Source organism: Notechis scutatus, chromosome Z, assembly GCF_049901735.1.
Source record: "Notechis scutatus isolate UNSWTSFEM ecotype Mainland chromosome Z, rNotScu1.2, whole genome shotgun sequence".
In the NCBI taxonomy this organism is placed as follows: Eukaryota; Metazoa; Chordata; class Lepidosauria; order Squamata; family Elapidae; genus Notechis; species Notechis scutatus.
In genome coordinates, this window is record NC_142025.1 from 79,151,825 (window position 1) to 79,174,243 (window position 22,419).

The window sequence follows — 22,419 nt, forward strand, 5'->3', positions numbered from 1 at the left end:
GTGTTCCGTTCCGATCGCAGAGCAGATGGTTGGAAGGTAGGTAAGGCTGTTTCCTGAGACGATAGCCTCAAGCTGCCTGCAGAGTGGCAGGCTCCGCTAATTTACGAGGGAAAGTGATCGGAATGGTAGATAAGGCTGTTTCCTGAGGCGATAGCCTCAAGCTGCCTGCGGAGTGGCAGGCTCTGCTAATTTATGAGGGAAACTGTTTTAGAATTATTACTTTTTGCATAAATTGAGGGGAAAGCCTGAAAAGCCGAATTAGATGGTGAAGGGTTTTAAAGATCCAACCTGAATTTGAGAAAAGCCGTTCCAGTCAGGGAGTGCACAACCTCTTACCACGAAGGCTGAGCTAAAACTGGGGGACGCTGAGGAGTCCCGTGGAGGAGGAGGAGCGTCCCGGAGTTTTAAGCCCAGCCTTTCCAGAAGAGACTGAAGCACCTCCCATTTCTGGATGCTCTGAACAGCTCATGGGAGAACTGAAAAATGTATGCTAGAGTTATATCCGTTAATGAGTGTAAATATTCACTCATTTAATCTGTTAATATTGTAAGTTTAAAATATCCAACAGTACTTAATAATTTATTGATTTAATTTATATCTTACTTTGCCACTAAAATTATTGCATTAAGGCATCTAATGATCAAAGATGGTTAAAACACTAAAGCTATGATTTTAAAAACTAATTGAACATACCCCTATGAAATTACAAGACCCACAATAACAGCAAGCTATCTGACTAAAAATTATTTTCCATTTCCATTTAGGTCTGAAGCCAGTTTAACTTCCCTTGCCAGGACATTCAAAAACCTTACAATAGATATTTCCAAACAAACCTAACTGAAGAAGGCTAAAAGAAATGAGTGTGTATACAGAAACACCACAGTGATATTTTATGCTACTTTCATCACTGAAAATTTTTGTTATATTCAGGACTTGTTATATTGTACAGCACTGTTTATTTGCTATTTTACGGTATATTAAAGATTAAGTTAATGGCAAATAATAACCCAATTTTGTAATTAAAATGTACAGTTGGAATTCTGTGAAGCAATCCTTGTGGGCCTACAAGTAGGTCCACAAATTATGACATTGTTACTTCACTAGATTTGAATGTCTTTCGCAAAATAAATATTAAAGTCTACTTGAATATTTTTTTTACTATGTATTACACTTGATGGCTAAAAAAATTAGCACAAGGTTCCAAAAGACCAAATAGTTTGCTAATATAATTTGACTATGAGACGAAGACATCTTGAATGACACTTCCACCTGGGCTGCAATAAGCGCTGAGAGAGGTACATGGGATGCTAAAGCAGGACTGTCAGAGTTGATCAGTGATTCTATCTTTTCTGCTTCTTTATTGCATGCTTCAATCTAGGAAAACATAATACCGAATTTAGTGAATAGTAAAAAGGAGGTCATTATGGAAAATATGCAACTTTTGGCTTTATCATCTAATTTTCAGAGTGCTTCTTTCGTGTAATAAGATTCAAATTGTCTTTTTATAAATTCAATAAGGAAGGTTTTTAGTGGCTACGTTTACAAGTCTTCTTGACCAGATCAGCTACCCCTGAGACAAATAACTCATCCTCTGTGCACTCTGAGTTGTCACTGCCAGTTACAAAATAGCCATTTTTTAAAAACTTCCTAGCTGCAGCAAAATATACATTTCCTTTCTTTCTTCTCATTCCCTATTGGAATGAAAAAAAAGTTAAAATCTACAATGCTAGAATTGGAGTAGACACAATGGGAGGATTATTTCATTAAAATAACAATTCTCATTATTATCCAGCTGTAGAGAGAAATGAGAAAGAATTTCTCAGAAACGCCATTTATACAGGCCATTCTATGATTTTATTTCAGTTTTGGTAGGAACTCCCAATACTACGCTAATTCCCAGTCCAATTAAGCATGGGCAAACAGAGCTAATGTAGCTTGTTTTACATATTGCTTCTTGAATGTATCTTTTTATTTATAAAATGAAGCACAGATTATATTCTGTAGTATTCCTTATTTTATACTGGTTTCTTCAAAGAGATCATCATTCCAAAATTTTTCTACAGCATTTATATTTATAGTCATACTTTTATATTTTTGTTTCTATTTTGTATCAGGTCTTTTCCAGAGAAGAAAGGAATACATTTTTCTCCTTTTGAATTTCTCCTTCTCTTTGACATATTTATTAGAACTTGTCATGCTTATTAAAGAAGCAATTTAATTCAAGGGAAATTTGATTAAATCATCCCTCAAATCATTTTGGAGAAATTCTAAAAAGATTCATATTTTTATAAGACCTTTTATAAGATCCTGTTATTAATGAAGCTTTTGATAGTGTTTCTTGGAAATTTCTAAAATAACTTTTGATTCATTATAGGAACCCCTTAAACATTTCAATTGGCATGTTTTATTCATAACATTTATGTTATGTTACTTGTTAAGTATGTCATGTTTATTTCATTTTAATTTGGCTTTAGAATCTCTTATGTTATATTGGAAATGTGAAAGTATTAAAATAATTGCAGTAACTATATCCATTAAAACACAGATAAACCAAAATATCTTTTTGACATATTTTTACCACAAGTTTGTTTATTCCATAATCTGGAGAAAATCAAACTTAATATTATTGGGTTTCAGTAATAATTTTGAAGTCTTAGAGAATTTATGCTGTGTTCTGGTTTTTTTAAGTAAAATTAAATGCAAAAAAATTAAAATATTACCTGAAGAGGCTTAGGATTCTGATCAACGGGAATAATAAGAATTATAAGTTCAGATTCTATGCTGAAGTATCCAAACACATCACACTGTGGTACCGAAACATGGAGACGGATCTTTTGAAGTATTTCAAGGACTGTGATAGGCTTTTGGTTGGTTATCTACAAAACCCACAAAAAATATTTTAAAATTTCTAACGTTTTACAAAATTGTATCCCTAGTATAACACTTTAGTACACATATCTTATGCATTACTTTCTGTAAAATGGAGACCCTCATAAAATAACACGAGCATCTTTGAATTTGGCTGTGCTTTTGGTATACTTGATCAAGAGTGCAAAATATGACTAGAATTGTCCTTACCATTAGCAGAGAATGCTGCAAATTATCCAAGTTCATAGCCCATCCCTTTATTATTTATATGAAAACCTCACTTGGTCAAAGCCATGATGGAATCCATAATCCCATCAGAAGACAACAGCGATTCATGTATGAGGGGCACATAACATGGATTTTATAACTTGTTAATTAAAGTAGTTGCTTTGAATTTTAGTTTAACTTATTTCTTTCTTTCATGAGGATTTATCAAACCACTATAGACTGGAATGTAAGAAAACTTTTTATCCTGTCACTGTATGGATTGATTGATAGCTTCTAAGTCCTAAACTGAAAAGATAAACTACAGAAGAATGGATGGATACTATTTCCTGATAAGAAAATGTTTGTTAGTGCAAAACTGGTGTCTAGTATGTCTCTTTGTGAAATTCAAGCAACCTTTGTGGTTGATTTACTGTGCAAAGGAGAGGTTACTTTTATCTTGTTCAATCAATGTTTATCGTGCATTTTCTTTGTTCTGTTAAGCTATAAAAGGGAATGTAAGCTGGATCTCAAGGTTCTTCCTTTTCATATGGAGATCTCACTTTATCAGGGTACTAGTTGTCAGCTAGGCACATCAAGAACCTGTTCAATCTCTCATTTGCTGTAGAGTTTGTTACAAAGTTGAAGTCAGGGTAGCTAAAGTCCTCCATTACTACAGTAGTGTGTTTCCTGCATTCCTCAGCTGATTAACTAAGAATTCATTTATTTTCTCTGCTTAGTTGGGTGCATCTAGTACATACATGTAGAAATATCATTCCTTTTTCCTCTATCACAAAATAATAGAATTGAAAGGGACCTTTCAGTCTTCTAGTCCAACCCCTGCTCAAGCAAGAGAGTCTACACTACCAACAATTGGCTGTCCAATTTCTTATTTAAAACCTTCAGTGATGAAACACCCACAACCTCTAGAGGCAAGCTGTTCCGTCTCTAGAGATTGTGGGTGCTTCATCACTGAAATTGTCAATAGTTGTCACCGAATTGTCAATCACCAACACATGCTTTTTTTTTCCTTTGGGAAGTCTGAGCTGTTTTTCTTCCTGTCATCGGAACATTTGATTATTTTTAATTTATTGCAGCTGCCTTAGAATAACAGAGTTGGAAGGAACTTTGGAGGTCCAACCCCTCCCCCACCCCTTCAGGCAAATGGTTATCTAATCTCTTCTTTAAAACTTCCAGTGCTGGAGCATTCACAACTTCTGGAGGCAAGTTGTTCCATAGATTATTTGTTCTAGCAGGAATTTAGTTCTAAGTTGCTTCTCTCCTTGATTAGTTTCCACCCATTACTTCTTGTCCTGCCTTTGGAGAATAGTTTGACTCCCTCTTCTTTGTGGTAGCCTCTGAGATATTGGAACACTGCTATCATGTCTCCCCTAGTCCTTCTTTTCAGACTTTCCACGCTATCACCCACCAGCCCCCTCCCAATTCCTGTCATTTATTTTCCTCATAGAAACTGAATATGTTTGTGCATGTGTGTGTGCGTCAAGAGAGAGGTCAATTCAAGGTGGCAAACATATTGAATATTCCTGCCACAGACATATAAAATATTTTCCATACAGCAACAAACTTGTGAGTGGGTTGAGCTGAGAGAGAGTAATTGGCCAAAGTCATTCAGCTGATTCTTGCCTAAAGGAAACTTAGAAATCAGTCTCCTGATATCATTTTAACTGTAAAATCAGATAAAGGACAATAAAGAGCAACTAAAGCTGCCTGAATTTGGATAGCCACAAATGACTTTGCCAGTTATTGAACAAATGCTACTTATACCTGAATGCTGTTTTTATATAACGTTATTCTTGTTACAGCATCCCCAGGAACATCAAGATTTGAATACTTAGTATACTGCCATTAGAAGTGGTGGGTGCTCCAACACTGATAGCTTTTAAGAGACTGGACAGCTAGTTGTCTGAAATGGTATAAGGTCTCTTGCTTGAACAGAGGATTGGACTAGAAGGTCCCTTCCCACTCTGCTATTCTATAATAATTGCAAGGTGTGCTTCAACTACCACTACTTACCTATCGCCTCCCCAGCTTTGCTTTTTTCCCCACACTGCACTGGGCTTTACACTACTGCCATCCTGCATACTCCACTGCCCTTGGGGTATAAAGGAGTATCTAAATGGCCCTTGTCAACAGAAAGCGTAAGATTTCAAAGGTCAGGTGGGATCAACAGAGGCGGCAGAATGCAGGACAGTAGGGATGCAGGGCAGAGTTCTGGATGACAACCCCAGAATTCTGGTGGAGCCAAGTGAAGGTGAGGGTAGCATGGCAGAAGTGTGAGATATTTGCCTAATGATAAGGCAGTCCTGGCCTAACAACTGCAACCAGAACTATTATTTATTGATGCAGTGCCATGATGTTTGTCATTGTTTAGTGACAGAAATTCTAGTCTCAGTTAGGATTGTTGATCAAGGACTACTTTGCATTTTTCTCAGGTTTGACATGCTTTGTAAGTTAAGTTTATAAACTCCACTGTCCTTTTGGTATTATTTTATTACTTATTTATTAATATTTATTTGTATTTTGTTACCATTTTAAAAGTTATACTATTCTGATTGATAATTGAATTTTTTTTCTTGTTGCAGATATGTATCCTGAGCAATTATCTCAGTATTTTCTGTTTTCAATGTATACTTCTTGCTATGTATTTCTCCTAACTATTCTAATATTCTCAGCTCATTTTCGGAAATTTTTCATATTGATTTCTTTTGTGCCATTTAATGACTGCAATAATGTCTTTCAGTTTCTACCACAAATAAATATATGAAAAAAGAATAACAACTTAAAGGGCAAGTAGAAAAGTCAGAATGTTGGATGGAATTAATAAGATCTTAAAAAACAGAGATGAAAAGTTTAAAGAATAAAAGGTAATGTAAAAGGTGGTATATGAATATACTGTAGTATAAGAAAATGTACAGTTCCAGTTCTAGGAACCATAGAGACCACAGGAGCCCTGAGTGCGGGAGCATAACTACCTCTTGAGAGCCTTTTGAAAAATCAAAAAGGGTGAAGCTAATCTAAATTCAGATGGAAGGAGTGTAGGAAGGCACATGTCCTGGGAGCCACTAGATTTAAGTCCTTAGCCAATGGCACTTGCAGCATGCCTTCTCTGTGGGATCAAATGGGGAAAGCTGATATACCTGGGGAGAGGTGGTCCCCTAGATGCATGTATATAGTCACTTGTTCAGTGCAATCTATATTTATTTTAGATCACGGCTACTAACTACAGCCTATAAAACATTACCACGATTTATGCCACATGAGCTTGTCTTATGTCACTACAAAGAAGATCATTTACTATCCAGTAAATGATTGTTTGTTTTCCATTCCTATTCCCCCATTTGCAGTTATAAATCCTGTTGAATATCGGCAAGTCCAGAATAGATGGCCATCCCCAATAGTTTAACTTTGTAAATAAAAAAGACAGTGTTTACTTACCCTGGCAAAAGTATCCAATTTTTCTTTGTCATATAAGACCCTCAATATTCCTGCATACAAAGGACAACAAGCTCCTGCACAATAAAAAGACAGCAAATACACAAAGATGGATTGAAATGGATTAAAAAAACCTGCTATGAATGTATGATAATTAAAAATCCTAGAGGAATATAAGAACATGTTTCATCTTCACTGAGCAACACACAAATAAGCCCTTTTTATTAATATTAGAAATATTAGCTTCAGCTTTATCTAAGCTTTCACATTCCTGATTCATTCTCTAGAGTCTCATATACTTTCCCTCCACAATGAACTTATTTACAATTGGTTTTTAGTATACCTTTCTTTAGGAACATCCACCAATATCGAACATTAGCTTCTATGGAATCCTATTTATTACTGATATCATATCATCATCAAGAGAAAATTAAGCTCCAAAATAGAGGGAGGGTAGATAGTGAAAATTGTCCAAGAATAAATTTAAACTTGACATATGCACTACTAGAGTTACAAACAAATAACCTGTTCTTCACTGTGGCCTTTGTAATTCACACTGATAATAAAGTAATCAGCTAAATGTCTGGGGAAGAAATAGTATTAATAGGCAACCATAAGAAGGGCATCATTTGAAGAGCATCCTTTTGACATGGAACATCATAATATTTAATGAAGAGTGAATTCATGGACCAATTCATTGCAAATTTGCTTATAATTGGGAGGGAGACTTCATACAACATAGGACTGAAGTTCTCATTGCTCAAATAGGAAGAAAAAGATGGAGACAGTTGGTAGCACAAATATACAGGTGAAACTCAAAAAATTAGAATATTGTGCAAAAGTTCATTTATTTCAGTAATGCAACTTAAAAGGTGAAACTAATATATGAGATAGACTCATTACATGCAAAGCAAGATAGTTCAAACCATGATGTGTCATAATTGTGATGATTATGGGTTACAGCTCATGAAAACCCCAATCCACAATCTCAGAAAATTAGAATATTACATGCAATCAATAAAACAAGGATTGTACATAGAACAATATCGGACCTCTGAAAAGTATAAGCATGCATATGTATTAAGTACTTGGTTTGGGCCCCTTTTGCAGCAACTACTGCCTCAATGCGGCGTGGCATGGAAACTATCAGCCTGTGGCACTGCTGAGGTGTTATGGAAGACCAGGATGCTTCAATAGCGGCATTCAGCTCTTCTGCATTGTTCGGTCTCATGTCTCTCATCTTTCTCTTGGCAATGCCCCATAGATTCTCTATGGGGTTCCGGTCAAAAGTTTCTGGCCAATCAAGCACAGTAATCCCACAGTCATTGAACCAGGTTTTGGTGCTTTTGGCAGTGTGGGCAGGTGCCAAGTCCTGCTGGAAAATTGTTGTAATGACGAGGCAGTCGAGTTGTTTGATCATGATCAACTGAATCATGATGAACTTTATTGGAGTCTAATCTTGCATTTATACACATTTATCCTCCAACATTGGTTAACTTTGGTTACTGCTTAACTTTCGTTACTGTTTAGCATAGTAATTAACACAATTAATTATCTCTAGTTAAAATCTAACATATGTTTACTTCCTCTCTCTAATCCTCCTTTAGATTAGTGACTTTGTTTGCCTGAGTTGTATTTGCTTGGAAACATTCTTTATCTGAGGTTTGCCATCCGAGATTAGAACATTCCTGCAATTACAACTCTACAGAAAATGAGGTCAGCATCCCCATAAAGCTTGTCTGCGGAAGGAAGCATGAAGTGCTCCAAAATCTCCTGGTAGATGGCTGCGTTAACCCTGGACTTAATGAAGCACAGTGGACCAACACCAGCAGATGACATGGCTCCCCAAATCAATGCAGACTGTGGAAACTTCACACTGGACTTCAAGCATCTTGCAGTGTGTGCCTCTCTATTCTTCCTCCAGACTCTAGGTCCTTGGTATCCAAATGAGATGCAAAAGTTGCTCTCATCAGAAAAGGGGACTTTGGACCACTGAGCAACAGACCAGTTCTGTTTTTCTTTAGCCCAGGTAAGACGCTTCTGATGTTGTTTGTTGTTCAGGAGCGGCTTGACAAGAGGAATACGACATTTGAAGCCCATGTCCAGGATCCGTCTGTGTGTGGTGGCTCTTGATGCACTGACTCCAGCCTCAGTCCACTCCTTGTGAAAGTCCCCAACACTTTTGAATGGCCTTTTCCTGACAATCCTCCCCAGGCTATGGTCATCCCTGCTGCTTGTGCACCTTTTTCTTGCACACTTTTCCCTTCCACATAACTTTCTATTAATGTGCTTTGATACAGCACTTTGGAAACATCCAACTTCGTTTGCAATTACCTTTTGAGGCTTTCCCTCCTTATGGAGGGTGTCAATGATGGTTTTCTGCACAACTGTCAGGTCAGCAGTCTTTCCCATGATTGTGATTCCGACTGAACCAGACTGAGAGACCATTTAAAGGATTAGGAACCCTTTGCAGATGTTATGGCTTAATTAGCTGATTAGAGTGGGACACTTTGAGCCTAGAATATTGAACCTTTTCACATTATTCTAATTTCTGAGATTGTGGATTTAGGGTTTTCATGAGCTGTAAGCCATAATCATCTCAATTATGCCACATCACGGCTTGAACTATCTTGCTTTGCGAGTCTATCTCATATATTAGGTTCACCTTTTAAGTTGCATTACTGAAATAAATGAACTTTTGCACAATATTCTAATTTTTCGAGTTTCACCTGTATGGCTGAAACAACTGACTGAAAATTATTGAGCAAAGATCAGTTTATCCTTGTTTGGACAAAATGTTTATCACTGATACAAATCTAAAAAATCCAGACTATATATTATTTCCAACTGGTTGGTAGGCTTTAAAGGGAAATGAAAGCTCAATTCAGCAATTGAAACAAAGATACTGCAAAGACACAAAATCCCCTCAGTGTGAATCTAGAGACCACAATGAAGAATCAGTTCATTTTATGTATGCAAAATCCAAAATTGTATCCTTTTCTAAGATGATCCCAAGCAATATTTTGTATGCATAATTCAAATGTCAATCAAATATTAATGCCAGAATTTTCACCTGGTGGGATAACTGGCTTGTATCCTGTTGCTGAAAGACGGGAACATGTAACAGATACACATTCTCCTTGATAACTGTAGTCAGAAAGGACTCCCACAGCTTGACAAAGTCCATTGTAATCAACAGCCACACGATCAGAAAAAGCAGCACAGACGTTGCTATAAGTTTCCCCGTTATGGCCACATACCAAATCTACTGATTTGCAAAAGGACTGAAATAAATAAAGAAATATCAGCAGAGAAATTTGGAATTATTTCCAAAATCAGAGAAGAATATAATTTCCCAAATTGTATGCAAAAAGAGTAATTCTTTTTCAATGTTTACATTATCCAATATCCTGTAAAATAGAGATAAACATACAAGAGTAGAACAAATCCAATGTTAAACTATAAAAGAAAAGAGAAGGGGGAAACTCATAGTCCCTGGTTTCAAAGATAATACCTTAATCGCTATACAAAATTTATGTGGTTTTTTTTTAAAGGTTACTTTTAAATTACTGTTTGACCAATTCCTCAATTCTGTAAAGCATAACATTATGATGCTTAGCCATAAATGTTATATTCTGAGTTTTAGATGCTTCTACAAAATATTAAGATTATTCAGAGAGTGAAAGGCATGTCAAAATCCTTCCAACCCTATTATTATTGTTTTGTTGTTGTTGTTGTTGTTGTTGTTTATTAAATCTTTTGTTGCATTTTACCCACCCTATGACATACCCTTTTCACAACTTTGGGATTTATTCAGGTTTAAGATTTATGAATTATGATAAACAACAGCTTTATAGGTTTATCTTTCTTTATCTACTCTCTTATTTAGTTTTTTCCAACTCAAATTATTTGTAAATGTCAAAGGGTATTTTTAAAACATATTATAGAGTTTGAGAGCTTGCAATTTTTGCATTTACTTGAGAAACTTAAATAAGACTCCTACTTCACAGAGAAATTAAGAGTTCTTTTGACAGTTCTACTGAGGATCTTAGACAACTTTAATTTTATTTTACATATTTGGATTTATTTTTAATTTTACTGATAATCTGCATATAGATTATCCCGAAACACATTTTCAATAGATATTGTCAAAGTGAGTTTTCACCTGGGTATGTGATACCACAACTGAATAAACTAAATTATTACTATTATTAATAAAATAATAGTTCTTGCAATATTTTCAGTTTTTTATTTATACTTTATTGCATATGACATTTAAGTATTTTATGAAGTGTAATTAGTACCTCATCTCAACATTATATTTTTGTTTCTGAATTTGTTCAATAAAAAAGCATTTTAAAGAATAAAACTGTATGTCATTTGTTAAAACTAAGTAAGAAGTGGCAAAGTAAAGAAGACTTGATAATAGGCGAAGACTAGCAACAATCAACAAAAGTGATTCTCCTATTACTCTATCACTCCTTTAGAGACAAATCTACTTCATTCAATATATACAAAGACAAATAATGCAATATTTCAATTAGAAGGCATTATTTTAAAGCTTACAGTTTAGTAATAAAATATACCATAGACTAGTAGTGAAGGCTTTTGGAAGATATTCAGATGTTATGTCTACTAATATCAGAATCATCAGGCAATGATTTTTCCTGTGGTATTGTGTATATAAAAGTTGGATTTTAAACAAACAGATTATAAATAATGGACAATTTTGAACATTTGTGTTGGAGAAGACTCATGGGGATATAATAAATAAATAAATAAATAAATAAATTGAACCCATACATGCAACCTTCTACAATGCTGTTACAAATCTGGGACTGGAACAACTAGTAACCAACAATACTAGACTTAACAACTGCCTCAATCTCATCTTCTGCAATAGTTTGAATTTAATTTATGGAATACAAACTAAAGAACCCTTTTTCAACAGTGACCACAATATGATTGACTTTTGTCTCAACATACACCCACACAAAAATCATCACAATGATGTAATCCTCAATTATAACTTCAAAAAAGGCAACTATAATCTTATAGACAACGATCTCTCATCCCTTAATTGGCAATCTCTATTCACTGGATGCAATATGTTGAAGACCATTACAACATATTTTTACTTGAAGTCAAAAAAGTCATCAAACTATATGTACCAATAACAACTCCCAAAACAAACAAACAAACAAACAAAAAGAGATTACCCATAACAATAAGGAAACTTCAATCCAAAAAGATATCACTGGCAGAAAAACAAATCTGGTCATGTTGCCATCTTCAAAAGCCGATACAAAAATTTATGTCACCAGACAAAGACTGAATGCACCAATTATCACATTAAACAAGAGGAAAACCTTCTAAGCACCAATTCCACCCGCGCTTTTTACAATTTTGTAAACAACAAACTAAAAGACTCAAGGTCCATCCCACCCCTGAAAGGACCAAATGGTAAAGACTGCAACGACGACACCATTAAAGCCAACATATTTAACACATTCTTTGGCTCAATATTTGTAAACAGCAATGGATCATGCCCAGTATTTCCTAGCCGAACCACAGAAAACTACAATGATCTAATACATATCGATTTTACAGAAGACAATGTTGAAAAAGCACTACGCAATCTAAAACCATCTCTATCTATTGGACCAGATGGAATATGTGACTACTTCTTTAAAAAGCTATCCACTGCCATAGCAAAACCTCTAAGCATAATTTTTGAAAAATCTTTCAGGACCAGCTCCTTGACTAACCTATGGTCACAAGCCACGGTCATCCCCATCTTCAAAAAGGGTCCAGCCTAGTTGAAAATTACAGACCAATCTCCTTATGCTGCATCACCTGTAAAGTCATGGAATCAATTATTAACCAATCCATTATCCTCCACTTAGAGATAAACAACCTACCCCCTAATAAACAATTTGGTTTCAGAAAAAAACTATCCTGTAATCTGCAACTCTTACACTGCAAAAACATATGGACTACACAACTCGATCCGGGCAAAACAACAGATGCAATCTACATAGACTTCTGTAAAACCTTGGATTCAGTGGTACACGACAAACTACTCCTAAAACTAAAATCTTTTTTTTTTTTAAAAAAACAAGTTTTATTAATTTTTAAAACACACAAATTATCATTATTCATTACATGTTTAAACCTTTTTCCATTGTAAATTTAACAAGTCAGATAAATTATGATTCTGTTTTAAACCATTTCCATATAATATACCAAAACCTCTTATTCAATTTCTCTTTACTTCTCTTTACTCTTATTCAATATCATTATTATTATTTCATCTGATTCTTTCTGACTTAGTTACCATTATTCTCATTCTATATTTCTACAAGTTTTTACCAATTCTCCCCCCAAAAAAGACATATACACACAACACACAAAACATAAAAAAAAATCTTTTTGGAAAGTAACTTGGGCCCAGGTATCTCTCTCTTCATGGACTTCAATTATATTCATGCTCATCTTACATATCATTACTTATTTTATTTACCATTCTAAACCTTCTATATTAACTTCTCCACATATTTCACACTTCTTAATTCTACCTTAATTAATCATCTTAGTTTAAATCATTATATTTGTATCTTTTGTCCATTTTTTATCATCCCTTTGTCTCATCCCTTATGAAAAAAAAGAAAATCAGTTTCTCCTGAAATCATTAATCAGAGTATGATGCCTTTCTATCTCCCCCTAAGTTAATCAAATTAATCTTTAAAATAATATCTAATACCCAATCAGATTTTGCTTGGTACATTCTATCTAACTAATACATCCAACACAATTAAGTGCATAATTAGACAATAAATCCAAATATTAAAAAGAAATACTATAATAAAAATTTTATAATAACATCAATACCATAATTTTATTAAACTCTTTAATTAAAACAATATTCTAAACCTCTCCTATTATTAAGTTTTAAAGCCAATCATTTTTAAACATTTTAACATTTTAATCTCTTATCAACTCTTAAACCATTGCAATACTACCATCTCATCTTATGTACCTTGCAAAATCTTTTTTTTTTATTTAAAAAAATTATACTTTATCCATTATCCATAAAAATTCCTTTTTCCATTTAATTTCAAAACATTGTAGCTTTTCTCCACCTTTTCCTTTCTTTCTTTTCCCAACAAACCTTTCTACCCCCCTTCTTCTAGCCTCTGCCTTACCGGCTTCCCTTCTCTGTCGATTTCTTTTCCCCTTTGTTTACAATCATCATATTGGTTTTGCACTTTATTTTTCCCTTTCTTAAATGTTTTTTTGGATCTTAAGTCCTTAAATCCTTTAGTTTTCTTCTTTTCTCTTCTCTTCTTTTCTTTCTCTCTTCCTTTTTTCTGGATCAAATTCTGAGATTCATTAAAGATGGCTCCTTCCTTTCTTTCTTGTTCCTCTGCTGTCTTCATCTGTTGTAATTTTTGTTGATAATTAGTAAGCGCCATTTCTAAGAAAAGGAAAGCTTCTTCCACACCATCTTTACCGTTTTTTTTTGCTTGTTCATATTCTTTTCTTAGTTCCTCAACAGAAAGAGCCATTATAAATCTTTTCTTTTCTTTTCTCCTTCTTTCTTCTTACAACAACCAGAATATTCAAAAGAAAATAAAAAAGATAAAACAGTCCCAAAGTTATCAATCAGTCCAAACCAAGGCAGAGTTCTCACTTTCTCCTTCTGGGGTAATATCAATCAAAGAGAAAGAAAGTCCAAATCTGTTTAAAATCTTATTACAATATATTCTAGTCTTCAAATCCTTAAGGCATCTGCTCCAACAAATCTTAGCATACAAATATTTTCTTCTTAATCCTCTCTCTTCCCACTCATCGCTTAAAACCAATTTCCACCTAAAAAATAGGTTTCTTAATATCCAGTTATTTATTCCGTAGGAAAAGAGGAAAGCTATCCTTTCAGCACCTTCAAGCAGCCGCTTTTTCCTCTTCTGGCAGGTATTATTCAGAGAATCATACTTTTCAGGAATTTTATTAAATATGTCTTAGAGTCCTAGGAGCCAAGAAAAACTTTCTCCTCTCAATCACTTTCTCCACTTCCTCCTGCGCATTCTTACCCGGCTGCCAGCTTCTTTGTGGCGGCCATTACGGACCGCCGCTGCACCGTCCCTGGGAAAAGGGAGTTCTGCCGGCCAGGGAGGGAGTCTGCAGCACCCCAAACCCTTCTCCGGATCCCCCTACTTCAGCTGCCCCTGCAGGGCAGCCTAGCTCCGTCTCCCGGCTGGGTCGGAGCCCCAAAACGGCTAGCGCGGCAGGGATCGCGCAGCCGCCAATTCCTGCCGCCATGGCCGACAAACCGGAAGTCCTAAAACTAAAATCTTATGGTATCTCTGGACACCTCCATAACTGGATAGAAGCATTCCAGTCAAACAGACAACAAATGGTCAAAATTGGGAGTGTCCTATCAAATTCTGTACCTATCAATAATGGTGTCCCCCAGGGCAGTGTTCTAGGACCAACTCTCTTCATACTCTACATAAATGACCTCTGTGATCATATTAAGAGCAACTGCGTTCTCTTCGCTGATGATGTAAAGCTGTTCAATACCACAGACAATACTGCTACCCTTCAAAAAGATCTTGACTATGTATCAGAATGGTCAAACAAATAGCAACTTCAAATCTCAACAAATAAATGCTCTGTCTTACATATTGGCAAAAAAAAATCAGGAAATAAAATACAAGCTGAATTTTCAAGAGCTTGTTGATGATCCAAGCTCTGTAAAGGACCTCGGAATACTCATCTCTAATGATCTAAGTGCTAGAGCCCACTGTAACTGCATAGCCAAAAAGGCATTAAGAGTTGTTAACCTAATCCTACGTAGCTTTTTGTCTGGTAATATCACACTACTAACTAGAGCATACAAAACATTTGCTAGACCAATACTCGAATACAGCTCATCAGTCTGGAACCCACATTACGTATCTGATATTAGCACAGTTGTGAAAGTCCAGAAATATTTAACAAGAAGAGTTCTCCACTTCTCTACTCGTTGTACAATACCTTATGCCACCAGACTTGAAATTCTACACCTAAAAAACCTTGAATTACGCCTTTTTCAGTCTGATCTAAGTATGGTATATAAAATCATGCATTGCAATGACTTACCTGTCAATGAATACTTCAGCTTCAACCATAACAACACAAGAGCAAACAATAGATACAAACTCAAGGTTAACCACACCAAACTTGACTGCATGAAATACGACTTCCGCAACAGAGTGGTCAATGTCTGGAATACTCTACCTGACTCTGTGGTTTCTTCCCCAAACCCCAAAAACTTTAACCTTAGACTGTCTACTATTGACCTCACCCCTTTCCTAAGAGGTCTGTAGGGGGCGTGCATAAGCGCACCAACGTGCCTACCGTTCCTGTCCTATTGTTTCTTTTATTTTTCTTATATGTACTCATTTCATGTATTCATAACTATGTATATACTATTATCTTGTAAGCAACTGACAAATCAAAATAAATAAATAAATAAATAAAATAAATAAATAATGGATAATCAAGAAAACATGCAAAAGTATCACAGGACAAATCAACCCAGAGTTCTCCCAAACACAAATCATCAAGTTCAAACTATCATATTTTGGACACATTATAAGAAAATCTATTCTCTAGAAAAATCTATAATGTTGGGAGATATGGAAGGGAAAAAAAACAGGACAATTAGCAGCAAGGTGGATGGACTAGGAGTGGGCACATCTTTGGAAGATTTAAGGAATAAGTGATCCTTAAGAAAATTAATCTCTGTGGATGCTAAGAATAAACACCCAGTTGATGGTACAAATCAAATTAAGCCCTTGGTTCAATAAAAGCTTTTTATGAAGATGAATATACAAAAACTTTTGAACAGCAGAAAGATAATTGATACAGATAGCAAGATTTCTTTGATAAAGCAGAGGTGACAATTCTTGACGTTCTCTTCTTGAAACATTTAGAAACACTTCAATAGTTCTAGTATTTTCAAATAAGTGATATAGTTCACAAGGATTGTAAAATAAGATGAAATTCTCAGAGACCTAGCCAAATTTGAAAAAGCTGTAAAATAAAATTCAGAAAAACTGCTAAGGCTTATTTATAGGATTTTACAGAAACTGACCAAATAAAAGATTGTTTCATACCTGACATGGACCTTTGTATGATATAATTTTTCCTTTTTGATGCAGAGCACAGAGATTATTATATTCTATATTGTCTGTGTCACAAACAGGATCTCGCAACTGGTCACCACAACTAAATTGTCTTGGCACACATTCATATTGGTTACATCCAAAGTTCTCAAAACTTGTTAAACAAACCTGTGGCTTTGGTAAACATCTGGAGAAAATATTTTAAAATATTTATTCCAAAAGAAAAACAAAAACAATAGAAATATTACAAAAAAGAACTAATTTACTGTATATTCTGATCTGTTCTTTAAAAACTTGTAAACAATCATATGTTAATAAATATTTCTGATCATAACCATCAAATACAGAATGGATACAAATGTGTTATAAAAGGGTTATTTTACTTATGAAATCTGCAATGCTCACAAAGGACAGGAGATATTGTCAGGGAATCCACATCTCAATTAGATCAGTTATATAGTATTTTAATAATCCTACCTAAGCACTAATCAGGTGACTGCCTTCTTTTACTCTTCCTGGAACCTTCTATCAAAGGGGAAATTTCTTCAAGAAGCTCCCAGTTTGGCAACTTGGTCAGATTAGATTTACTACTGCTAGGCCATCTAGAGAGAGCCACTTCACTGTAAACATTCAATCAGAGGCTATCAGCCATCTCCCTGGGGTGTGATGCTAGTTCGCCTCCTCGTGGTGCACCCTGGATTGCATGGTAGTTGAACAAAATGACTAGCAACAATTGGCAGCCAAACTACATTGTAGAATTGGCAGATAACGAGAGTTAGCAGGCAGACATCTTTGTAGATCTCCTGGCTCTCTAAATACATGGCAAAGGATAAACAATGGATAAACAATAGGCCTTTTCAGGCCCAAAGGACAAGACACACTGGGGACATTGTTGTGGGGTCTTGTCTCTACCCCTCAGTGTGACTGTAGTGCTCTTCGACAAAATATTCATCACATTGTGTCCGAATGACCACAGAATTGTGTCCGAATGTCCATCAAGAGCTTACACTAGTCCAATGTCTGATTTTTTCAACATAGACCACCCTATTCTTGAATGGCTAGAAGGACTGGATATTAACATTTGAATTACTATAAGTCCATGTATTTGCCATACGTTAAATAAATAAATAAGTCAGTGACTGCCTCTATTTCTATAGTATGTAAATGATGTGTAGACTGATTTCGTTTAAGCAAATGGAAGATGATAAAGTTAACCTAAAATAAGAGAGTGCAGTAAAACAAATCTTAGCAAGTAAATCACATGTAGAAATTTCAATCAAAATGATAATCAATTACATCTAGATAAAGCACGATAACTTTTTTTTTTTAATTTTAGCTGCTAATCTGGAAATCCAATTATAATTCCATCCTGAATCAGTGTCTGATTTTTTTTTTGGCATGGACCACCCTGTCCTTGGATGTCTGGGTGGACTGGATATTGACATTTGAACTACTGTGGGACCATGTATTTGCCATAGGCTAAATAAATAAAGCCATCCTGGAATACTTTAATTTGGATTATTGTTCTAAGTAGGCTTTTGGATCTACCAACCCAAATGGGACCTTCTGTTTCTATGATTCTAATATATTTCTATTCCTATCTTTCTATAATCAGAGGCAATATAATGGATTCCAAAAAAGAAAGCAGTACTGATTTGACAGCAGAACAAAAAACTGATTCATTCTCCTTAATCCTTAGCTAAATTTCCCATTTCCCTTAATTATTCTTGGGGGAGGGGAGTGGGGTTTTGGAATACCAATTGTTTTGGCAATATTTATTTATGAGCTGCCTCACTCATCCCAAAAACTCTAGGCAATTTAGAACATATTTTTAAAAATGAAGTTGAAAATAGTAATAACATACCTATACCGTACCATGCATACTGCACCATACCATACCGTACTATACCACAACACAACTCAACACATAAGATACACCCCTAGTTTACAATGCTTCCTTCCAGGGAAGATTGAGCATTAAAATTCCAGCATGAGGATGGAATAAAAAAGCACGCTATCCCATGAACTGCTGAAAGAGCCATGATTTAAGATTTCCCCAAACAAAAATAAGGTAAAGGTCATGTGGACTTTAGAGGCTTTAGCTATTCCTCAAGGCAGCTCTGTATTTTATTCCACAGGAAAAAACGTATCTTCCAGTTCCAATATAATTTGAACTAATGCAATCAAGGACAGAGTTGAAAAAGTGCAGATTATGCAAAGAGACAAGAAACAGTAAATCATATATTGAGCTCATGCAAGGTCACAGAAACTGATTATAAATCATAATGTAACATAGTTGCCAAAATGATCACTGGAACATCCATAAAAATTATCATGTGCCAATAATGAAAAATTGGTTGGACCACAGAATTGAGATAGTAGTCAAAAATGAGCAGATTAAAATATTGTGGGATTTCTAAATACAAACTGATAAGGTCTTAGCCCTAAACACACCAGATTTAACTGTTTAACTTCTTTAAAAGAAGAAAGTGTGGATAACTGATTTAGCAATATCAGGATATAGTAGAATAGAGAACATCAGAAAGTATCAAGATCTGAAAATTGAAGTTTAAAGATTATACTATAAATCCATTGTGATGGTCATAATGGTTATCAATACACCAAGTGCCAAAAATTATGGATGGCACTTAGAAATTCTTCACATTGACCACAGTTCCATATGTCAATTATAAAAGGCCACACTGCCTTGATACAGTACAACATCTTTTTTTTTGGAAGAACACATACATATGAAGGTTAACATCAGCCAAAAACTAAAAGCCAAGGTGGAGCTGATGTCGTGGCGACATAGTGCACTTCCATAGAGCTCTATGGAAGTTCGCTGAATTCTACCTAATAGAGGGTCTTCTGGGACCTAAGCCACCCTGAGGGGTGGTAAAGATAGAGAGGACACTCCATAGACCACAAGGAGGCCGCAAACTTCTTGTTCGATCCAGAGGAAGTTTTCAATCCAGCAGGAAGAAAAGGATGGCCATTGTGTGCCTGACCGAGGCTGTGACAGCCTGACAGAAGAATGACTGAAGATTGAGGAAGTTTGGCTAAACTGTTGAGTGAGAATTTTCCAACTTCTCTTGAGGAATTTGCCCCCAGAATAATTTGTATGGGTGATAGTGGGACTACAAAAGAAGGGGGTGGATTTGTTTATCTTTCACCCCTCCCCCCGAGAATACCATGTTTCTCACAAAATTAGGCCGGGCCTTATTTTTTTGACCCCGAAAAACAGCTAGGCCGTCTTTTCGGGGGTGACTTAATTCCCCCCCTTGCATCCTCGGGCGGGCGGCGACGGCTTGGATGTTGACCTCAGCGTTGGTGGGGCACTTCGTATTGGGAGATCTTCCGCCACCATTGCTTTCCCTTCTCCCTGTGCTGCCGCGGCATTTAGAGCAATGCTGCAACATTTGGCGCAGCCACGCGCGACCAGCCAGAGCTCCTCCCTGCAACTGGAGCCCGGCGGAGACACTCGGCTTCAGGCGCTCCTGTCACCGCCTTCCCTTTGCCTTCAAAGGCAAAGCCAATTCTTTTAAAAATGATGCCCTACTACCAGTATGACAAAGCCTCCCCTACCTGAGAGGGCAGCCCAACCCCATGTGGGGAGGCGAATCTCCCGGGGCCACAGTGCAGGATCGGCCCACCCCAGGAGAAGCGCCCAGCTGCTATCCCTGCCTGGCACTGGGCGCAGCTGACAGGCGGGCCCTCCTGCTCGGTGGCGGAGCTCTCACCAAGGCAGCGAGTGCCTCCCCGCCGGGCCCTCCGCTCATCCCGCCAGGGCCGCGCCGGAGCCGGGCGGGCTGGGCAGAGCTGGGAAAGCGAGCAGTGGGTGCGCGCCCGCCTGCCAAGCGAAAGAGCCAGGCCGACCCGAGCTTGGCTTCCTTCCCAAGTCCCTCCAGCCCGAACCCGAAGGGGCCACCGGGAGAGGCTGCCCGAGGCAGTGATAGCACCCACCCATCCGTGGACAGGGAGGCAAGGCGATGGCCTGCGCCACGTCCTCCTCCGAGCTGAACCCTGCCGAGTGAGCGCCTCTGCCCGATGCCCGTGCTGCTGCAGCGTTTGGAGCTGCCAGAGCATTTGGAGATGTGTGGGGACGGGGACAGGCTGGGCGAGGGGTGGAAAGGATGGGTGGCTTTGGGCTCTCTCCGCCGGACCCGCCGGCCAGGGAAGCAGCGCTGCTGTCGCCTCACCTCCCTGTCCGCGGAGGTTGGGCTTCCCTCTTGGGCAGGGGAGCCTTTGTCGTACCGGTAGTAGGGCGTTGTTTTTAAAAGAATTGGCTTTGCCTTTGAAGGCGAAGGGAAGGCGGCGACAGGAGCACCTGAAGCCAAGTGTCTCCGCCGGCTCCGGTTGCAGGGAGGAGCCCTGGCTGGCCGCACGTGGCTGTGCCAAACATGGCGGTGTTGCTCTAAATGCCGCAGCAACACAGGGAGTAGGGAAAGCAATGGTGGCAGAAGGTCTCCCGATACGAAGTGCCCCACCAACGCCGAAGTCAATGTAGGCAGCACCATATCCAGGTATGCAACAAAAGTACTTCCTAACGGCAAGCCCCCCCGCCATTACCCCCATTTCACATGTTTAATATAGGCCTTAATTTGGGGGGAGGGACTTAATTTGATTTTATGCCTATAAAACATGCTGGGACTTCCTATTGTAGGAGGCTGTATTGTTGGAGAAACACGGTAGCAGTGAATAAGCACAGGAGCTGAAAATAGATCTGGATAAGAAAAGTGAACTATTTGAAAGAAATAAGTTTTAAAAGAGGAAAATTGGACTGGTTATCTTAATGACAATTTAATTGGGTTTTATTGAACTAAAAACTTTTTTTGGAATGCAAAATTTGGACCCTGGAAGCCCAAAAAGAAAAAGTTTTTGCTTAAGTTAAGCTAAGCTAAAGGAGATGAATAGGAGAGAAATAGAGCAACACCGACATCTACTGGCTGGAAAAAAAAACTCTTAGAGTGAAAGTATATTGTTGATTGATTGTTTCTGTTAAACATTTATACTACTTAAAATATTTTCTTATTTAAAATAATCAAAATGACAAGCCATACAAATTTAAGTAAAATAGGGAGAAAAAAATGGATCAGCAGCAGCAGCAGCAGCAAGTCCAGTGAGTCAATGCTCAATAGATAGCAAGATGCAGCATGAAGAACTGAACACCTTCCAGACAGAAATGAAATCAATGTTTCAATTATTGCAAAAGCCATAACTAAGAATCATGACTTGCCAGAAGTCAACCATAATAAATATGAGTCAGTTGTCAAGCATCTGAATATAAATCATGTGACCACTGGGATGCTGCAATCAGAGGTAGTATTCAGCAGATTCTGACCAGTTCTGGAGAACCAGTAGTGGATATTTTGAGTAGTTCGGAGAACCGGCAAATATCACCTCTGACTGGAGATTTTACAGTATTCTTTCCCTGCCACACCCACCAAGCCATGCCCACAAAACTGGTAGTAAAAAAATTTGAATCCCACCACTGGCTGCAATGGTCCTAAGTGTGAAAAATAGTCATAAGTCACTTTTTTCAGTGCCATTGTAACTTCAAACAGCCAATAAATGAACTGTTGTGAGTTAAGGACTACCTGTATAGCCCAACCTACCAAAAACATAACTGTAAAAGACAGACTCAAAATAGAAATTAAAATAAGCAGAAGACAAAATGGTAAGAAAACATCTGTCTGATCTTGATGAATATAAATCACCGAGG

The 22,419-nt window shown here is 37.0% G+C and overlaps 1 protein-coding gene across 1 annotated transcript in view; it reads right to left on the reverse strand.

Annotated features, from left to right (window-relative positions):
• Positions 1-922: 922 nt before the first annotated feature.
• The window catches only part of RECK (reversion inducing cysteine rich protein with kazal motifs), a 109,159-nt gene continuing 87,662 nt past the window's right edge, over positions 923-22,419 (reverse strand). The window contains exons 17-21 of the mRNA XM_026678363.2: positions 16,689-16,884; positions 9,599-9,809; positions 6,529-6,602; positions 2,721-2,876; positions 923-1,374 (exon numbers count right to left, since the gene is read on the reverse strand). Coding sequence (XP_026534148.1) covers positions 1,159-1,374; positions 2,721-2,876; positions 6,529-6,602; positions 9,599-9,809; positions 16,689-16,884 — 853 coding nt within the window. The 3' untranslated portion in view covers positions 923-1,158. The remainder of the gene's footprint in view (positions 1,375-2,720; positions 2,877-6,528; positions 6,603-9,598; positions 9,810-16,688; positions 16,885-22,419) is intronic.